This window comes from Pinus tabuliformis, chromosome 5_2 (assembly GCF_031772625.1).
Source record: "Pinus tabuliformis cultivar Carrire ecotype Pingquan chromosome 5_2, CPIR1, whole genome shotgun sequence".
NCBI lineage: Eukaryota > Viridiplantae > Streptophyta > Pinopsida > Pinales > Pinaceae > Pinus > Pinus tabuliformis.
In genome coordinates, this window is record NC_142306.1 from 320,974,094 (window position 1) to 320,992,179 (window position 18,086).

The 18,086-nt window shown below is 40.2% G+C and overlaps 1 protein-coding gene across 6 annotated transcripts in view; it reads right to left on the minus strand.

The window, feature by feature from the left end:
* Nucleotides 1-18,086, minus strand: part of LOC149158795 (protein GID8 homolog) — a 280,111-nt gene that overhangs the window by 115,324 nt on the left and 146,701 nt on the right. For all 6 annotated transcript variants that reach the window (XM_089433379.1, XM_089433378.1, XM_089433382.1 and 3 more), the window contains one exon: nt 6,498-6,629. In XM_089433379.1, coding sequence (XP_089289505.1) covers nt 6,498-6,629 — 132 coding nt within the window. The remainder of the gene's footprint in view (nt 1-6,497; nt 6,630-18,086) is intronic.

An 18,086-nucleotide genomic window follows, 5' to 3' on the forward strand; every position in this document is an offset into this window, starting at 1 on the left:
AAGTTTGCCAGATCCCCTTTTCCCAGCAGTGACATTGGAGCGACCAGGATCCTTGACTTGATTCATACCGATGTGAGTGGTCGGATGTCTCATGTGTCCTTGAGGTCGGATGTCTCATGTGTCCTTGAGTGGCTATGAGTACTATGTTTTATTCATTGATGACCACTCTAGGAAGACCTGGATTTATTTCTTGAAGACCAAGGGTGAGGTCTTCAAGCGGTTTCAAGAGCTCAAAGCTCTTGTGGAGACCCAGACAGGTAGGAAGATCAAGGTCCGCATGTCGAACAATGGAGGGGAGTATACCCTTGGTGACTTTGTTGATTTTTGTGTTGAGGCGGGCATTAGAAGGGAGTCCATAGTTCCTTACTACCCCCAGCAAAATGGGGTTGCAGAGAGGAAGAACAGATCCATTGCAGGGGCTACCAAAGCCATGCTTCATGATCAGGGGTTACCTTCATTTTTGTGGGCAGAGGCCTGCAACACTGCTTTGTACTTGCAAAACAGGAGTCCACATCGTGCCTTGGGGAATATGACTCCAAAGGAGGCTTTTTCTGGGAAGAAGCCTGATGTTGGGCACTTTCGTATCTTTGGGTGCCTTATATATTCATATGTCCCCAAGGAGAACAGGACCAAGCTAGAGCCCACTGCAGACAAGGGCATCTTTGTGGGTTATAGCAAGACCTCGAAAGCTTATCGGATTTATATTCGTGGGCAGAGGAAAGTGGTTGTCAGGTGGGATGTGAAGTTCAAGGAGGAGAGAGCTTTCAGGAGGTCACAGGAGTTAGAGTATCCAGAGTCACCAGACCCTTAGAAGTAGCTGAGTTAGTCACAGGGATCCAGTGGTCAGGGATCAAGAGGCACATCGATTACAGTGTCAGGTCCATCAATGAGTAGTGGCTCTCAGAGTCAGGTGGGTGGTTCTTCAGGCAGCATGTAGGGCAGTCCACAGAGCAGTTCACAGGGTAGTCCATTAATGGACAACTCGCACGGTACTTCAACATCTACAGGCACAGATTCAAGCATGAGGTCAGTTGGCAGGCCTTCAAGAGTTCAGGCTTCTAATGATGACAGGTATTCTTTCACTCCGGTGGGAGAAGTATGCTTAGGGAAGAGGAAGCCCAAGTGGCTTCAAGATACCTTGCGCAAGGCCACATCAATTGCTGGGCCAAAGAGACAGGTTAGAGAGAGTAAACCACCTGAGCGGTTCTGTAGTTACATGGCATTGGTAACAAGCATTGTTGACTTTGAGCCTTCTAGTTATGAGGAGGCAGCCAGCGAGCAGGCCTGGAGAGAGGCCATGATGGAGGAGTATTCTTCTATTATGAAGAACGTTGTTTGGGAGGTAGTGTCGAGGCCTGAAGGTAAATCAGTTGTTACTTCCAAATGGCTCTACAAGATAAAGCATGTTGCAGATGGCAGCATCGAGAAGTTCAAGGCTCAATTTGTGGCGAGAGGGTTCTCACATGTAGAGGGAGTTGACTATGAGGAGACCTTCGCTCCCATAGCTCAGTATACATCTATTCGCTCCATTATATCGGTTGCAGCAGAGATGGGTTGGAAGATCCACCAAATGGATGTGAAGATCGCATTTCTCAATGGCTTCATTCAGGAGGAGGTTTATATTAAGCAGCCGCAGGGCTCTGAGGTGCATGGGAAGGAGTCCCATCTATGCAAATTGAAAAAGGCACTCTATGGCCTAAAGAAAGCTCCTAGAGCTTGCTACTCGAGGATTGATACATACTTGCAACAGTTGAGTTGCACAAAGAGTGAGGTTGATCCGAACCTATACTTCATTGTGGTGGGTGAGGAGCCTCTCATTCTGGTGTTGTGTGTTGATGACTTGATCATCACTGGTGCAGAGAGACTCATTGAGGGCTGCAAGAGAGATCTTGCTTCAGAGTTTGAAATGAAGGATATTGGCTTGATGCATTATTTTCTGGGATTAGAGGTGTGGCAAGAGGAGGGGCATTTCTTCCTAGGACAAGGGAAGTACCTTATGGATATTCTTAGCAGATTTCAAATGGAGGACTGCAAACCCATGTCTACACCTATGATCACTAACTGGAAGAAGCTTCACGCTTCTAATTCCGAGTTGGTGGATCCTACTCTATACAAACAGTTGATTGGTTGTTTGATGTATTTGGTCAACACTCGACCAGATATATATTTTGCAGTTAACACTGAATCAGTTCATGTTGGAGCCCAGGAGAGTGCACTGGGTGGCTGCAAAACACATTCTTCGTTACTTGCAGCGGACTATGGATTTTGGTCTGGATTATAGACAGGGTGATGGAGTGAGACTAGCAAGGTACACGAATTCAGATTGGGCAGGTTGTGCTTCAGATAGGAAGAGTACTTCCGAGTGTTGTTTTGGGTTGGGTTCGGCATTTGTGTCGTGGATCAGCCCAAAACAACAGTCAGTTGCATTGAGCTCAGCTGAGGCAAAGTATATGGCTGCTAGTTTGGCTAGTTGTGAGGCCATATGGCTTCGCAAGATGTTGTTTGATCTATTTGGTCAGACATTGAGAGCTTCAGTGATTTATTGTGATAATCAGAGTTGCATAAAACTCACGGAGAATCCAGTTTTTCATGATAGGTCAAAGCATATTGAGATCAAGTATCACTTCATTACAGACTATGTCCAAAAGGGAGTTGTCAAGCTTGAGCACATTTCCACAAATGAGCAAGTAGCAGACATTTTCACCAAGGCCTTACCACGAGGCAAGCATGTCTACTTCAGAGACAAGATAAGAGTGGTGAAGAACACTTTCCTCGGTAAGAGGGAGTGTTAAAATTTGGGTACCAGAGGACAAGTGGTTCCCCTAAAAAGATATTTGGCCTAGGGAAAAGTGTCCAAATTTATTTGTACTTTTCTCCTAAAGTGACTTTATAAGTGGTAAAGTTACATTTTAATTTAAAAGTGACTTTATAAGTGGTAAAGTTACATTATAATTTAAAGGTGACTTTATTAAACTCAATGAAGAATTAGAATGTGAAAAAGTGACTGTGGAAATAAAAGGATAAGTGGGTCTTTATTTAAGTGGGTGAGTTAAAAAATAGAAAGTGAGAATTAAATGCACATTTATTCTCATCCCTAGATCTAAATAAATCAGGCATCAGATCTTAGGGTAACCCAAAAGGTCATTTAGAGAATAAAAGGAGAAGAGAAGAGGAAAAGATCAGTTCATTTTTCATGAGCATTTGAGAGAAAGAGAAAAGAGAGCAAGGAGAAAATTTCTGAGCAATGAGGAAGTGAAGGAGAGCAGCAAGAAGATATTTCAGCAAATCTGGGCAGCAGCATTTATTGGCACGCATCCAGGGTCAAAACCATACCGCAAGAGAAAGGCATAGATATCGAGGAAGAGGAATAGCACAGAAATCAAGGAAGAGAGACAGAAGCAAGGGCACGAATTTCAAGGCAGATTTGGGCACGAATTTTGAGGCAAGCCGTATTGCTGAAATCTATACAATCCATTCAACAAGTTTTGGACACGTTTTTTGAGGCTGGCCGTACAACATTTAATGTTGTTTTATTGTTGGAAAATTTCTGTTTTAGCTGTTTGCTGATTGGCACGATTTTCAAGGCGAAATTCAAGCACAAAAATCGAGATAAGTTGTAATTTGTGATTGCTGGAAATTTCACTGTGTATTTCAGTTTCTCTGTAAAAGCATTTTCAGAAATAAAGAAGAGCTCTCAAGCTAGTTTTCCCCAAGAGTTGTAGGGGGTTTTTCCAGGGTCACATTGACCAAAAATTACTGCGTTATTTTCTGTGTGTGGTTATCATAATTTTGTTGTGTTTTATTTCTGCAATTTCAGCAGTTTTGAAATCTCTAAATTTGTGTTTTCAAAAAATTATTGTCATTTCTAGATTTTAGAATTTTTATCAAGTTTGGATTTAAAACTAAATGCATGGAGCGATAAGGAAAACTGATAACCGGAGTGGGGGTTGAAATTTCTTCACATGCAAGGGTTTTTTCTCATAATATGAAGAGGAACACGTGCTCAAGAACCGGGTGATAGCCATAACGAGTGAGGTAGAGCTCATACTAGGCTTTTGCCCACGTGCTAATGTATTTTGCATTTTTATCTTCTTTGTTTTTACTTAGGGCCAATATTTGATTTTTCCTTTTGTTTTAGCTGCATCAGCCTCCCAAGGCAAAGTTCTGAGCCCTACCAAGGTATGAGGATGTATGGCACTGAATCCTAGAGAACCAATGGACCATTGAACCTGATGAAGGGAGGTGGAAAATGGGGCGTGTGATGTAAGATGGAAAATGGTAAGTATGGAGTACGGAGATATGGAACTACGCTATCTCGACCGGGGTTTCCCAAGTAGTGTCGCTCCTATACCCATTGGACCAATATGGGAGGTCCCACTAGACTAGGATGAAAGATTAACCCCCCATTTAAGGTGAGGGAACAAGTTGACATTCAAAACCTCTCTTCCTTCTATGTTACCCCATAATCCATGTCAAATGCCCAAAATACAAACAAGCATAAGCACCCGATGGCAAAATGAATAAAGCACCTTCTGATCGGAAGCCCACCTTCCAACGTGCGCTCTTGCCACATGGGTGAGGAAACATTGATTGATACAAGTGGCGGAGAAAAGAATGGCACATCTTCATCAGCTACTAGTGGCTGTCAGGGACTGCTGGCTACCTGCTGGAAGAGATGGTAGGAGAAAAATTTATCCTATGGGATCACCCACTTTTGGGGGATAACAGGAACCTAAGCTGAAGAAGAACACAATATGAGGAACAGGTAACCTAACATCAATCTCTACTTGTAGACATTAACAAACTGCATTGTTTGGGATTCACAATGTGGAACAAAACTCCAAAAACTGGCGATTTATGATTTTTTCCAATTTATTCACCCTGACGATTTCTTCTGATTTCTGGAGTTTTCCACTTTATTCTCCTTTTATGCTGATTTCTTGTTGATTCATTCCAATTTTTCCTGATCTTATTTCATTCTGTATATTTTCATTTTTATTTTTGTTTGATTACTTGTATTTTTTTCATAATTTTCACATTTTCATTTTTTTTTCATTTTATTCTTTATATTTTTTTATTTTTTTTATTTTATAGTACGTCGAATTTAATGCCAAATTTTATTGCCAAAATTTTTACTGTCAATTCTTTGTCGAACTTCAAGGTTGTGGGAGTTGAACCAGGTGACTAAGGATAGGTGTACAACAATTCCTAGACAGACTGCATTTCCTGGATAAGAAATATGAAACCATAGTCGAGCTCCTCTGGAATTGGTGAACAACTGTCCAGACCCAGAAAAACCAACTGACTCCAGCCAGTTAGTCATCATGTCAACTTAGATGCTGAAGATGTGGACTATAATTTGTCCCATAGCCTCTTATTTTGCTCTTTTATCATTAAGGATAAACAGTTATAGCAGCCCTAGCAGGTTCAAAATATTTAGAGTTTTATTTATTGTTTATTAGACTTATTTACACTATGCAAAACTCTGTGAAAGAACAATCCACTTTATGTCAGTATTAAGAACCGCATGGTTATTTTTTGAACAACTGTAGTCCTGGTTTCTCCAGTGGCAGGCTGCAGTGGGCACTTCCAATATGCTTTTTGTATATTATTAATAGAACAAAATGCTAACTTACAAAAAAAATCTATTAACATTTCTAACTTCATAATAATGCAGCATTCATTTACAAGTAGCACAAATATCTATGTTTTTATATTTCTGAAACTAAATGGTATTCTGTGTGTTTTTTAGGAATTACATACATTAAAAAATATATAATGTATGTTATATAAAATACACTTCTGGGATGCTTCACTCCCAAATCCTCGAAGGAAATAGCACTTCAGGTACTCCTGTTCCCACTCTGTGCTTTACTGACATTGACTAACACAACTATAAAAAATATCCATATTCACCTTCTACAATTCACACTTCTAAATCTCCGTAAGGTTTGGAGAATACTAATCAGGATCAAAATTATGATGCCAGTGAACAGAAATGTAAAACAAGGATACATGAAAATTCCTCAAATTCTAACATACCAGATTACTTACATCAACTGTTTTCCCTTAATTAAGACCAGCAAAGCTATTTATGAGGACAAAAGTTTGTAAAATTGGAAATGATATTTGTTGGCATATTCCTTCCCTCCAGTAAGTAACTAGGATAAAAAGATGGACCGTCAAACTAGAATGTACAAATAGTAGAGTGTGCAAAAAATCCCTATATTTGTGAATCTCGCATAATTTCCTGTATAATATTTTGTTCAATGTGAACCGATATAAGAAAGATGAAGCAAAACATCTTTGAGGGGAAAAACATGAATGAAAGACAACCAAAATATTGTTGCACATTGAATAGATAAGGGAGACTACCGAGTTTTGAAAGAAAGGACAACAGAAATTATTGAAAATTCTTCAATACGAAGTAGGCTAATAATTTTTTGAAGAAAGCAATCGTAGTTCATCAAGAAATTCAAAAGGTAAATTCCGCTCACATTTTCTTGCCCTCTTGGCGCTAGTTCCTTGTTTGAAAGTTCAAGAGCTTCTTCTACATTTCCTTCACGTACAAGCTCTATAAACCTCTGTTGCTGTAGATGGAAGAATAGCTTGGGATTTGTTTTCAAAATCTGATTCACAGTACGTTAATATGTTAAGATAACTATTTCCCACCATTGTCTATCTTCAATGTTCTAAAAAAGATCTCACATAAATAATTGACATTGCACAAAATTCATATGAACTTTAGCTCTAACATTATCAAAACCAAGGAAATATCATAATTAGTCAAATCACCAGACAGGGAGAAGAAACCTTAAACCTCATTAACCAGTGAAAGTACAGTCGGTACCAGATGGATTTAAAATACAACATAAAAACCTTACTTTTAACCATGGATAAAACTAATAAAGCTTCTTAAATTTCAACCCTCATCCCAGCCTAGTTTTGTTTCAGGCTTGGAAATAGTAATTTAGATAAATTACACTCCAAATATTTACTTCGTCAAATTTAAACCTATGAATAAGCTTTAAGCTCAATCTCTTTAGCTGTGGACCACCACAACATATTGAAGTTTACATTTTACAGTATATACCAAATATCAGCAACCGGTTATCATAAATGAGCCAATAACAATTAGGTGGACCAGATTTGTAACTTTTGCCTTGATATGGAGCAGGAAACTTAAATATTTAATAAATGTAAACCATCAATTGCAAATTAGATCTATAATTCAATACTAAGAAGTGTTGAGTTATATCCCTTGTGGACAGGTGTCTCTGTGCCAATAAAGGGAATTATATCCTCCGCAGAAAGCAGCTACAAGTCAAAATGAATGTCAAGTACCTAACCAAAGACCCAATCTTCCTCTATTTGTATGAACTTGTACATCTATGTAAGAAGTCTTGACTTCTATTCCTTTAGGGATTGGCATCTATAAATCAATACAAAAAAACTATATCCTTGGCAGAAAGCACGTACCAGTAAAAATAAATGTAAGTACCTCACTAAAGACCGTAGTTTGTTGCATGTTCTTCTGGTGTTGTCACATAAGTAACCAACCTTTTGCTAAACCAGCACAGGAAGAATCAAGGTTATTAATCTGCATATTCATGTAAAATAAAGGGCAAGCCTATTCCAAAGTCATAGGATATTGACTAAACAATCTCCATGCAGTCGAACCATAGTGACTATTACCTTGAAAAATTCTACATTGCATTGATTTTTTTAAATTGACTTTTGTCTGCAGTCATGCAGTCAGATATTATGTCGAATACTGAACTCTTCAATTTATACAGGCTATGTTATGAATATAATTTATAGTAAAATAATAGAAAATAATGTAAAGTTGTCAACAATAATAATCATAATTAATGATTAATTGACTAAATAGTTAATAATGAAGAGGTATATCCCTAGAGACAAACCGTTTTGAAGAGGTACCTGCCTAGGGTAAATAAACATGCCCTCACCATCATTGTAAAGATCATCACATCAATTCTTTTATATGATATTTAATATAAAAATACTTGTCCTGCAATGGATGTCTTTGTCTTCTAAGTATTCTGAAGATTATTGCTGTGTATACAAAATTTGTTCATTACATAGGTATCAGAGCCACGTTCCCCAATCCCCGATGCAGATAAATTGCTAAATTAATTAACGATTAGGAGAAATAATACCAATCGCTGCAATAGGATTCCAGTGTAGGAATTTTCATATGGTATCAGAGCACAGTTGATCAGTTGGAGAGCTCAGAAAAGAAGGAAAGGAATTTCGCTGCTTAGCAAGGGCAGCAAGCTGAAATTCCAGAGGATAACGTAGTGTTTTTTGCCAGGATGCTGAGTTGCTTGAGGAGGTTCGTTTTTTATGAGTAAGGGGCAGAAAAATTTTATCCTTCCAGATCGAGTGATTCCAGAGGCAGAGGGAGCAGCCCAGTTCTTTCATTGGGCAAATCTCTAGCTGGACGCAGGGGTTTTGCAGTAGTACACTGAAGCAGAACCAACGCCGGGGTGGAAGAGAGAAGAGCACACACAGAGGGAAAATTTTCCTTAAGGAACTTCTAGTCTCAAGAAGTTTGATTTTCCTTGCAGATCGGCAGTAGTTGATCCGCACAGGTTTGATAGAGCTTCCAATTACGTCCTCTGGAAGACAAGGATGTCCTTCCTTCTAGATGAATATGGCCTGAAAGCCTACATTGATGTTGTAGTGGTGGTTCCCCAAAGATGCAGATCAGCAAAAAGAATACAAGAAAGAGACGGTGCGAGTGAAGCAGTTGATCCTAGATGGAGTCAGGGATCATATTGTCTCACATATAGCTAGCAAAGATATTGCCAAACAAATGAGGGATGCTCTCTCCACGTTATACCAAACAAATGTGGGATGCTCTTTCCATGTTATACCAGGGAACTTCTGAGCAACGGAAGATGTTTCTTGAGGAGAAGATGAGATGCATCCGGATGCAGAAGAGGAAAGGCATAGATCCCTTCCTTACCAAGATTGAGGAGGTCCAAGATTAGCTATCAGTTGTTGGGGCAGCGCCTCAACCCACAAAGCTAGTGCAATTGGCACTCAACAGTGTCTCAGAGGACTGGCAGATCTTTGTCCAAATCATATTGGGCAGAGATAGACTACCAAAGTGGGACAGGATGTGGGCCGATTTCCAATAAGAGGAGTTGAAACGAGCTCGTTAAAGAGCTCCATCAGTGGCAGCAGCAGCGGATCGAAGACGGTGAAGGAGGAGGAGAATATGGCCCTCGCATCAAAGGGTTCCAGTCAGGGGCAGGGGGAGCAGAGAAAGAAGAAGGACCTGTCAAAGGTCAAGTGCTTCAGATGTGGTGAGCTTGGTCACTACAGTACCCAGTGTCCTCTCAGAAAGATGGACAAGGAGGAGAAGCAGGACCAGCAAGCAGCCTCAGCAGAGATCGACATGTTGTCCTCCAGATTGGAGGAAGACTTCGCGATGTTTGCAAATATACCTCCAGAAGTGAGGTGGGGAGATTTGGTGTTGTAGCCCTAGAGAGATACAGAGATTGGGCAGGGTCCTTAAGGAGTCCACCTCATGGATCATTACCTGGCTACAAGGTCCCACAGTATTCAATAGCAAGATGGATCAGTGGCAATTGATGCAGTCAGTTCCAGAGCGACAGTGGCAAACTAGAGCAGTCAGATGCTGAGGAGCGTAGTGCAACGTTGGCAACACTGCAATTAGCACTGTGCAGAGTCAGCAGCAATGCAGATTCTTTAGTGACAGTGCAGATGATAGTGGCAGTTAGAGGCTCGGGAGACAGATGCATCATATTGATCACAATTGATTCGATATTTTGGATGTTTTTCAGTTGCAGATGTTGCAGTTGCAACAACAACAGATGAGACAGAGTTGCAGTGTGGCAGTGTTAGCAGCAGGACATATGCAGCGTATATCAGAGTTTTGCAGTGGTTGGTTGGTAGTACGGCCAGACATCAGCAGCGTGACGAGAGATGATGCAGAAACAGGGTGTTGCGGCAGGTAGTGCAACACTAGAACACATTCCTCGCTAAGAGGGAGTGTTAGTTTTTGTAGCATCGGATGTGTTCTAGCCACGAAATTTGGCAGAGAGGCTAGATTACATGAGATCTCCAAAACCCATAAATTGTTTATGGAAATTCGGCCTAGAAATGCCTTAATTAGATTATTAACCAGTTTTTAAATATTTCCTAAGTCTAAACTTAGGGAATATGGTTAATTAATCAGTATTAATTAAGTCAAGGCAAGAATCATCTAGAAACTCACACAGATCGATCCAGAGATGATCCTAGCCATTGATTATGTTTTAATCTTGGTCGTTGGTTTTCCAACTAAGGATTGTAAGAGGAGATTGATGTGGTGATGGAGAAATCACTTGAGCAGTTCAATTTCTTGGTAAATCGATTTCTAGAATAGCAGCAGTCAGTTGTTGGAGAGAGTTAGAGATCGAAGCAATGTGAGAGGGGCAGAGACAGTGAGGTTGGAGGAAGTATTCCAGATCTAGTGAGTGCATTTGCAAAGAGGCAGAAGAGCTAGAGAGAAGTTGACATAAGGGTTGCAGTGTAGCTTCTAGAGGCAAGTTCGATTTGCTGAGAGAGAAAGATGTCTTCAGTTCTAGAGGCCGAGAAGGAGTCTCAGAGTGTCGGAGAAGCATTTTTCCAACCAGCAGAGGGCAGAACGACTTCATCAGAGACCAAAGGCTTCACATCAAGCAGACTGCACAGGGCAACGCATAGGCTAATGCAGAGGATCAGAGGGCTGAGTTTTTGAACGCAAGTTGTGCCAAGATTTGCCTGTGGGGTGAGGAAATTCCTCATTAGATATTTGCCAATATTTTTCGCTGTAGGATTTCCAGATTTAAGCATCTAGTTGTACTCAGAATTTCTCATTGCTGCATAATAATAAAAACCCTCATTGTTGCACCAGTTTTCCCAAGTTGTGTTTTTCTAGGGACATTTGTCCAAAAATAATTGTCTCATATTTCATGTGTGTGTACTAGCATTTCTCAGCATCCAACACATTATTTTTTGTGAAGGTTGCAGTGTGTTTATTTCACAGTAGGAATTTTCACAGTGGTAAATCGATCTCCCCTATTGTCGTATGGATCATTCTTCTTCTTCTATGGATCAAGTCATCATTGTTCAACTAAGATGAGATGAGAAGAGATGGGCTTCTCTTATGTTGAGACATGTACAACAGAGATGAGACTAATGATGTAGCTAGAAATTCCTCCCTAGCTTAGAGGGAGTGTTAAAATTGGCAGCGTCAAGATCAATTTCCCCAAGGAGAAACCCAGCTAACAGAAGGAGGAACCTTTCTTCTTCAAAGGAAATTTCAAATTGGTCAAAGAAAAATTACTATTTTATGTTTGACAAGTCAACCTAGTGAAGTCTACAACTCGGCCCCACAAGAGAAATTGACCCTTTAATAACTCATATATATAGACCTATTGTTGGAGCTCATTTGGCACATCATCACATCACCAAGACAAGTTTGATCTGCTCTGAAATCACAGAGGCAAGTTCACACGTGCGAAGGAGCTAGGAGGAAAATTTTGTTCTATGTTGACTTTCTATTTTGGTCTCTTTTGACCAGCATTGACTTCTATTGACCAAGCTCTTCTTCTGCTATTTCACCAAACTGTTTTGGAGGCTGAATCTTTGATTGTGGTTGACTGAATCATTAACTCTGTTCTGGGAACATTTTTTAGCTTGACCGCAAGGTTGATTAGGGTTTGACTGTAGGGTTGACTGGCATCTTTGAACGAGAATTTCATCACTGTTTTGACCAAGTTTGACTGAGGAAGGAAGGTCGAGTATTTTGTTAGGTGGACCGAACTTTTATGGGCAGGTTTTATCATTAACTTTGACCAATCATTGCAGATTGTTGATTGTTGTTGATTGTACTTCCACAGGCCGAATATTGTAGACTTGTATCTTTGACCAATTTGACAATCTCTATTTGTTTAGATTGGTTTTGACTTGGTTGATTTTGGAAACTCAAAGTTGGAATTTGATTGGTTATTGGATGTACAGTTGTACTATGTATCTCATGTTGAACATTAATCGACTAATAGAAGAAGAAGAATTGACTTTGGGTTTTCCCCCTTTTAGGGGTTTTCCCAGGTCTTTGACCAAAATCATTGTCTTATTGTGCTTGGTTATCTTATATTGTGCATTTATTGTTTACTGTTCTATCTATAATTCCTTATCTATTACTAGGGTGATTGAAATTGGAAGAAATTGTTTTAAGTGATTATAACAACATAGAACACTTCGAAAAATTAACAAAATAGGTCTCATAGAGCTCAAGTTTGCGCCCTAAAGGGGCTGAAAAATGCTCCAAGATCTACCTCAGAAGAGAAGTCGAATGCCTCTAGATAGAGACCCTAGTTCATCAACAAATAATCATGATTAAATCAAAATTATTACCCAAACCACAATGATCAACCATTCCAAACTTGTTCGATCAATTCAAGAAATTTCAAGGAAACAAAAATCACAAAGCTACAACAGTGAATCATTGTCTTCACATCATAGAATTGTGCCCTTGGAGGGTTGAAACTCCTAGATGAACCAACTTCAAAATAGTGCAGACATCCTTCAAAAGGGAGGCCGAGTAGGCCTCAGGAAATGCAGATTACCCTCGACAGAAGAGAACAAGAATGATAATAGTACAAATAAATACATGAGGAAGTACGTCTATCTTGGAAACTATGGTTGAGCAAATTTCTCAACCAAACACTAATCTAGGAGCCTAACTAGTTGGAGACAATCTCTCAACCAACTAGGCCTAAATTGACTCCTACCCATGAGGAACAAACTCAATCTAAAAAGGTTGAAGCTGCAAACACTGCCGTATATGTACAAAATCGATACCCTCATCAAGCATTGGGTTCCAAGACTCCTGAAGAAAAATTCACCGGTAAGAAACCTGATGTTTCTCATTTTAAAATTTTTGGAAGCCCTGTATACTTTCAAGTGCCGAAATAGAAAAGAAATAAATTGGGAGCATCTGGAAAGAAGGGAATTTTCGTGGGCTATGGTGAAAATACTAAAGGCTATAGAATCTATGTAGCCGGTCAAAGGGAAGTCATAATTAGTCATGATGTCACCTTTGACGAAGATATGGCTCTCAGCAAGGTGATCAATCTTCCGACTTTGAGGAGCTCTCAAGAAGCCGACACCAGGGAACCGAAAGAAAAGGATGATGAATCAATGCCTGATGTAGAAGAACCCATGGATCCGATTGATCCTCCTCCATATGAGCCTTCCTCTTCTAGGAAGAGGCCTTCATGGCTTAAGGGGTTACTTGATGATGCTGAAGGACATGCTGCACCCCGAGGAACTTTTCGTGAAAGTAAGAAACCTAATCGGTATCAAGGATACCTGACCATCATGAGCACGATCATACAAAATGAGCCTTCGTCATTCTCAGATGCCGTCAAGCATCAAGTATGGAAGGATGCTATGACCGAAGAATATGAGTCTATCATAAAGAATGATGTTTGGGAAGTAGTTCCCAGACCCCAAGACAAGACTGTTGTTACTTCCAAATGGCTTTACAAGATAAAGCATGCAGCAGATGGAAGCACGGAAAAGTATAAGGCTCGTTTTGTTGCTCGAGGTTTCTCCCAAAAGGAAGGTATAGACTATGATGAGATATTTGCACCTGTTGCCAGATATACGACCATCCGCTCGATCATAGCCCTTACCGCTTCACAAGGATGGAACCTACATCAGATGGATGTCAAGACTGCGTTCTTGCATGGCTCGATCAAAGAAGAGGTCTACGTGGAGCAACCCGAAGGATTTGAGATTTATGATCGAAAATATCATGTATGCAGGTTGAAGAAAGCTCTCTATGGGCTGAAGCAAGCTCACCGAGCATGGTATGAGAGGATCGATAGCTACTTGATGAAGCTGGGATTCACTAGGAGTGAAGCCGATCCTAACCTTTACTTTAAAGTTGAAGATGACAAGCCTCTCATACTGGTGTTGTATGTGGATGACCTCTTTCTAACAGGTGCAGACCCTCTCATTCACAAATGTAAGAGGGAGCTGGCCTCTGAATTTGAAATGAAAGACCTAGGGCTGATGCACTACTTCCTAGGACTTGAAGTGTGGCAAAAGCCAGGAGAAATTTTCCTATCTCAAGGAAAATATGTGGTGAAGATATTGGAAAGATTCGGAATGGTGGACTGCAAGCTTGTAACTACTCCGATGGAGCTTGACTTCAAGAAGTTAAGCGGTAGTGCTGCTGGACCTGTTTTACGAAATGCTACCGAGTATCGGCAACTCGTCGAGCATTAATGTTCTTAGTGAACTCCCGTCCAGATATATGCTTTGCAGTCAACACGTTGAGCCAGCATATGGTTGAACCCCACCACATACACTGGATTGGTGCCAAGAATCTGCTGAGATATCTTCGTGACACTATCACTTATGGATTAAGATACATTGCCAGAGATGTGAGACTATTTGGATACACAGATGCTGACTGGGCAGGCAATGTGGAGGACCGTAAGAGCACTTCCGGGTGTTGTTTCCCCTTGGGATCTGCTTCGATATCCTGGATGAGCAGGAAACAAAAGTCGGTGGCTTTGAGCACCGTCGAAGCAGAGTATATTGCTGCTAGCATGGCTTCTTGTGAGGCAGTTTGGTTGCGAAAGCTCTTCAGTGAGTTGTTTGGATTCACATTGGATACCACTATGATCCTTTATGCTAATAAATGATATTATGAGACTACAGGTCATAAAAAAAGAGGGACACCAAGTTTACGTATTTAAAATTTAAATATCTCTCCCTTCACATGTCGACTTCCTCCTTCCAAATATTCCTTGTCGTCTCACCTTTAAAAACCAATGCACATGTCTCTTGTAGGAATTTACAAGATAAATTCCTCAGACAGAACACCAAAGGAAACCGCTCACAAACAGATCACAGATCAATACACCAGTATTCTTGACGTGGTTAAAACCCTCAAAGAGGGAAACAGTCCACGGCCTAAGCCAACGCGACCACATCAGGCAATTTATTAATAAAAGAATGAAAATTTACATAAGCTTCTTTCATGAATGGTTACCCTACAAATGACCCTCCATGCTCTTTAAATAGAGATCATGGACCAATCGAGTGTTAAGCCACCGATCAAGTGTCGCTAATACCAAGGAGAAAATGAACCGTCGGATCACTTCATGTCTAGAACATATCATGACCGTCGGATTGTAAGTTACAAAAGTACATAGTAAATAAACACACTTTACCTAACTCTACACTAGACCAAGTTATACTTAACTATTTCCTATGTGTCGGAATATCCTAACATCCCCCTTAAGAACAACTTGGGATAGGATTGAAGGATGTACAAATATGACAAAATAAGAGAACGAAGGAGGCATTAGAGCCTATCCCCACTTAGTGACAACTTCCTGAACTCCAACCATAAATCGAAGTTTAGTAAACTTCGCCTCTGCGAGAGCCTTTGTAAATATGTCTACAACTTGATCATCTGTTGAACAATATTGCACTTCAAGAACATGGTAAGGAAGTGCATGTGCAGTTCAACGTGTTTGTTGTGCTGATGTTGGACTGGATCTTTGCATAGTTGCATGGCACTTTGATTATCACACCAAAGTGTAGTCGGATGTTGTTGCTGAAAGCTAAACTCTGACAGGATCTGACGAAGCCATGGGCTCCCTTACTAGCTTCTACGACACCACGACTCTCTACTTCTGCTGAAGAAAGAGAAATGGCACTTTGTTTCTTACAAGCCCATGTAATAGGTCCTGAACCAAGAGTGAACACATAACCTGCAGTAGATTTCCGATCATCAGGGTCACCAGCACAATCGGAATCAGTGAAACCAACCAATAGAGGAGATGCTTCTGCACTGTAATGAATCCCAAACTGAATTGTACCTTGAACATAACGAAATATTCTTTTAGCTGCTTTTCAATGACTTTCATGTGGGTTTTTCATAAATCGAGCAATAAGGCCAACAACAAAAGAAAGGTCAGGACGAGTATGGGTCAGATACAAAAGTTTTCCTACAAGTTGGAGGTATAAGGTAGCATCAACTTCAGGGGAAGTACAAGTGACTGAAAATTTGGCTCCAGACTGAAAGAGAGAAGGGGTTGGCTTACAGTCTTCCATGTGAAAATGGCATAGAAGATCACAGGCATACTTATACTAGGAAAGGGAAATACCTTCCTTGGATTGCAAGACTTGAAGACCAAGAAAATAATGCAGATGTCCTAAGTCGGTCATTTCAAACTTCTTTTTAAGGTTGGACTTCACATGGTTTATAAGGTTCGGATCACTACCAATAAGGATAAGAATCAACATAGAGAACAAGAATGATATGAGACTTGCCCACTTTCTTGGTGTAGACAGTATTGTCAAAATGACACCTAGAAAAGTCAATTTCTAAAAGAAAGTTATCCATTTTGACATACCAAGCCCAAGGGGCTTGCTTGAGACCATAAAGGGATTTCTTAAGCCGACAGACAAGGCTGAAGACTGTTTGTATAAAGCCAATAGGTTGTTCCATATAGATTTATTCATGCAAGTCCCCATGCAAGAAGGCAGATTTAACAGCCATCTAATGGACTTCCCATTTGAAAGAGGCAGCAAGGGAAAGAACAAGGCGGATAGAGTTCATTTTGGCAACAGGGGAGAAGGTTTCAGTATAGTCAATGCCTTCAACTTGTGAAAAACCCTTAGCAACAAGACGAGCTTTATGTTTATCAACTTTTCCATCTGGTCCATACTTGGTTTTGTAAACCCATTTGCATCTAACAAGTTTTCGTCCCTTTGGAAGAGGAACAAGATCCCATGTATCATTTGCCAATAATGAACGATATTCTTCATTCATAGCTGTGTCCCAATCTAGATGGCCTGAAGCTTCTAAAAAGCTGTCAGGATCATAATTCGTTGAAGCTTGAGCCAGTAAAGAAGAGGCTCTATCGAACTGAGAACGTGTACGTCGTTGATCTGTAGGATCACCGACAAGAGCACCTGCTACATCACGAGTAGCACAGACCCATGTTGGAAGCTGAGGAGCTGAAGGAGGATCCTGAGAAGGTGGGGGAGGATTGTCATCTTCGTTGTCATCATCTGAAGAAGAAATATTTTCAGAAGTAGAAGGGATAGAGAGAGGTGGTACATCCGCCGAACTAGGCTCGTAGGTCGATATATTTTCAGCGAACTTTACATCTCTTCTAACGATAACATTTTTTGACTTAAGTGGAATAAGTCTATATCCTTTGACATCTTCAGAAGATCCAACAAAAATACATTTTTCACTCTTAGGTTCCAAAGCTTTACGTTTCTCATCTGGAATATGGGCCCATGCTTCACTTCCAAAAACACAAAAGTGACTTACATCTGGTTTAATTGAGCTCCATGCTTTTTCTGGAGTGATATTCTTTAAAACCTTAGTAGAAGTGCGATTTACTATGTAATTTGCACAGTTAACTGCTTCTGCCCAAAAATTAAGACTAAGTCCTTTAGATTGAAGCATACAATTAGCCATTTCCTTTAAGGTGCGATTTTTCCTTTCAGCTACACCATTTTGTTGTGGAGTATATGGAACAGTATGTTGCATTTAAATTCCATTCTCAGTGCAAAAGTTGATGAATTTGTCGTTAACATATTCTCCGCCATTATCAGATCTTAGCTTAAGAATTTGATGTCTAGATTGTTTTTCAACAAAGGCCTTAAAGGCCAAGAACATGTTAAATACTTCACTCTTGAGTTTTAAGAAGTATACCCAAGTGCGTCTGGAGAAATCATCAATGAAAGTTAAGAAATACTTGCAGCTAGAGAATGAAACAATTGGAAGTGGACCACATAAATCACTATGCACAAGCTGTAAAGGGGCTGAGGCGTGCCAAGGGGCACATTTTTCAAAACTATCCCGATGATGTTTTCTGAGTACACATCCGGAACAAACACCATCTCTGCAAGATACCATTGGAAGACCTATCACCATATTTTCTTTACATAGATTTAGAAGAGAGCGATAGTTTAAGTGACCAAATTGCTCACGCCAAAGTTTGCTCACTTCATCATTATGAGCA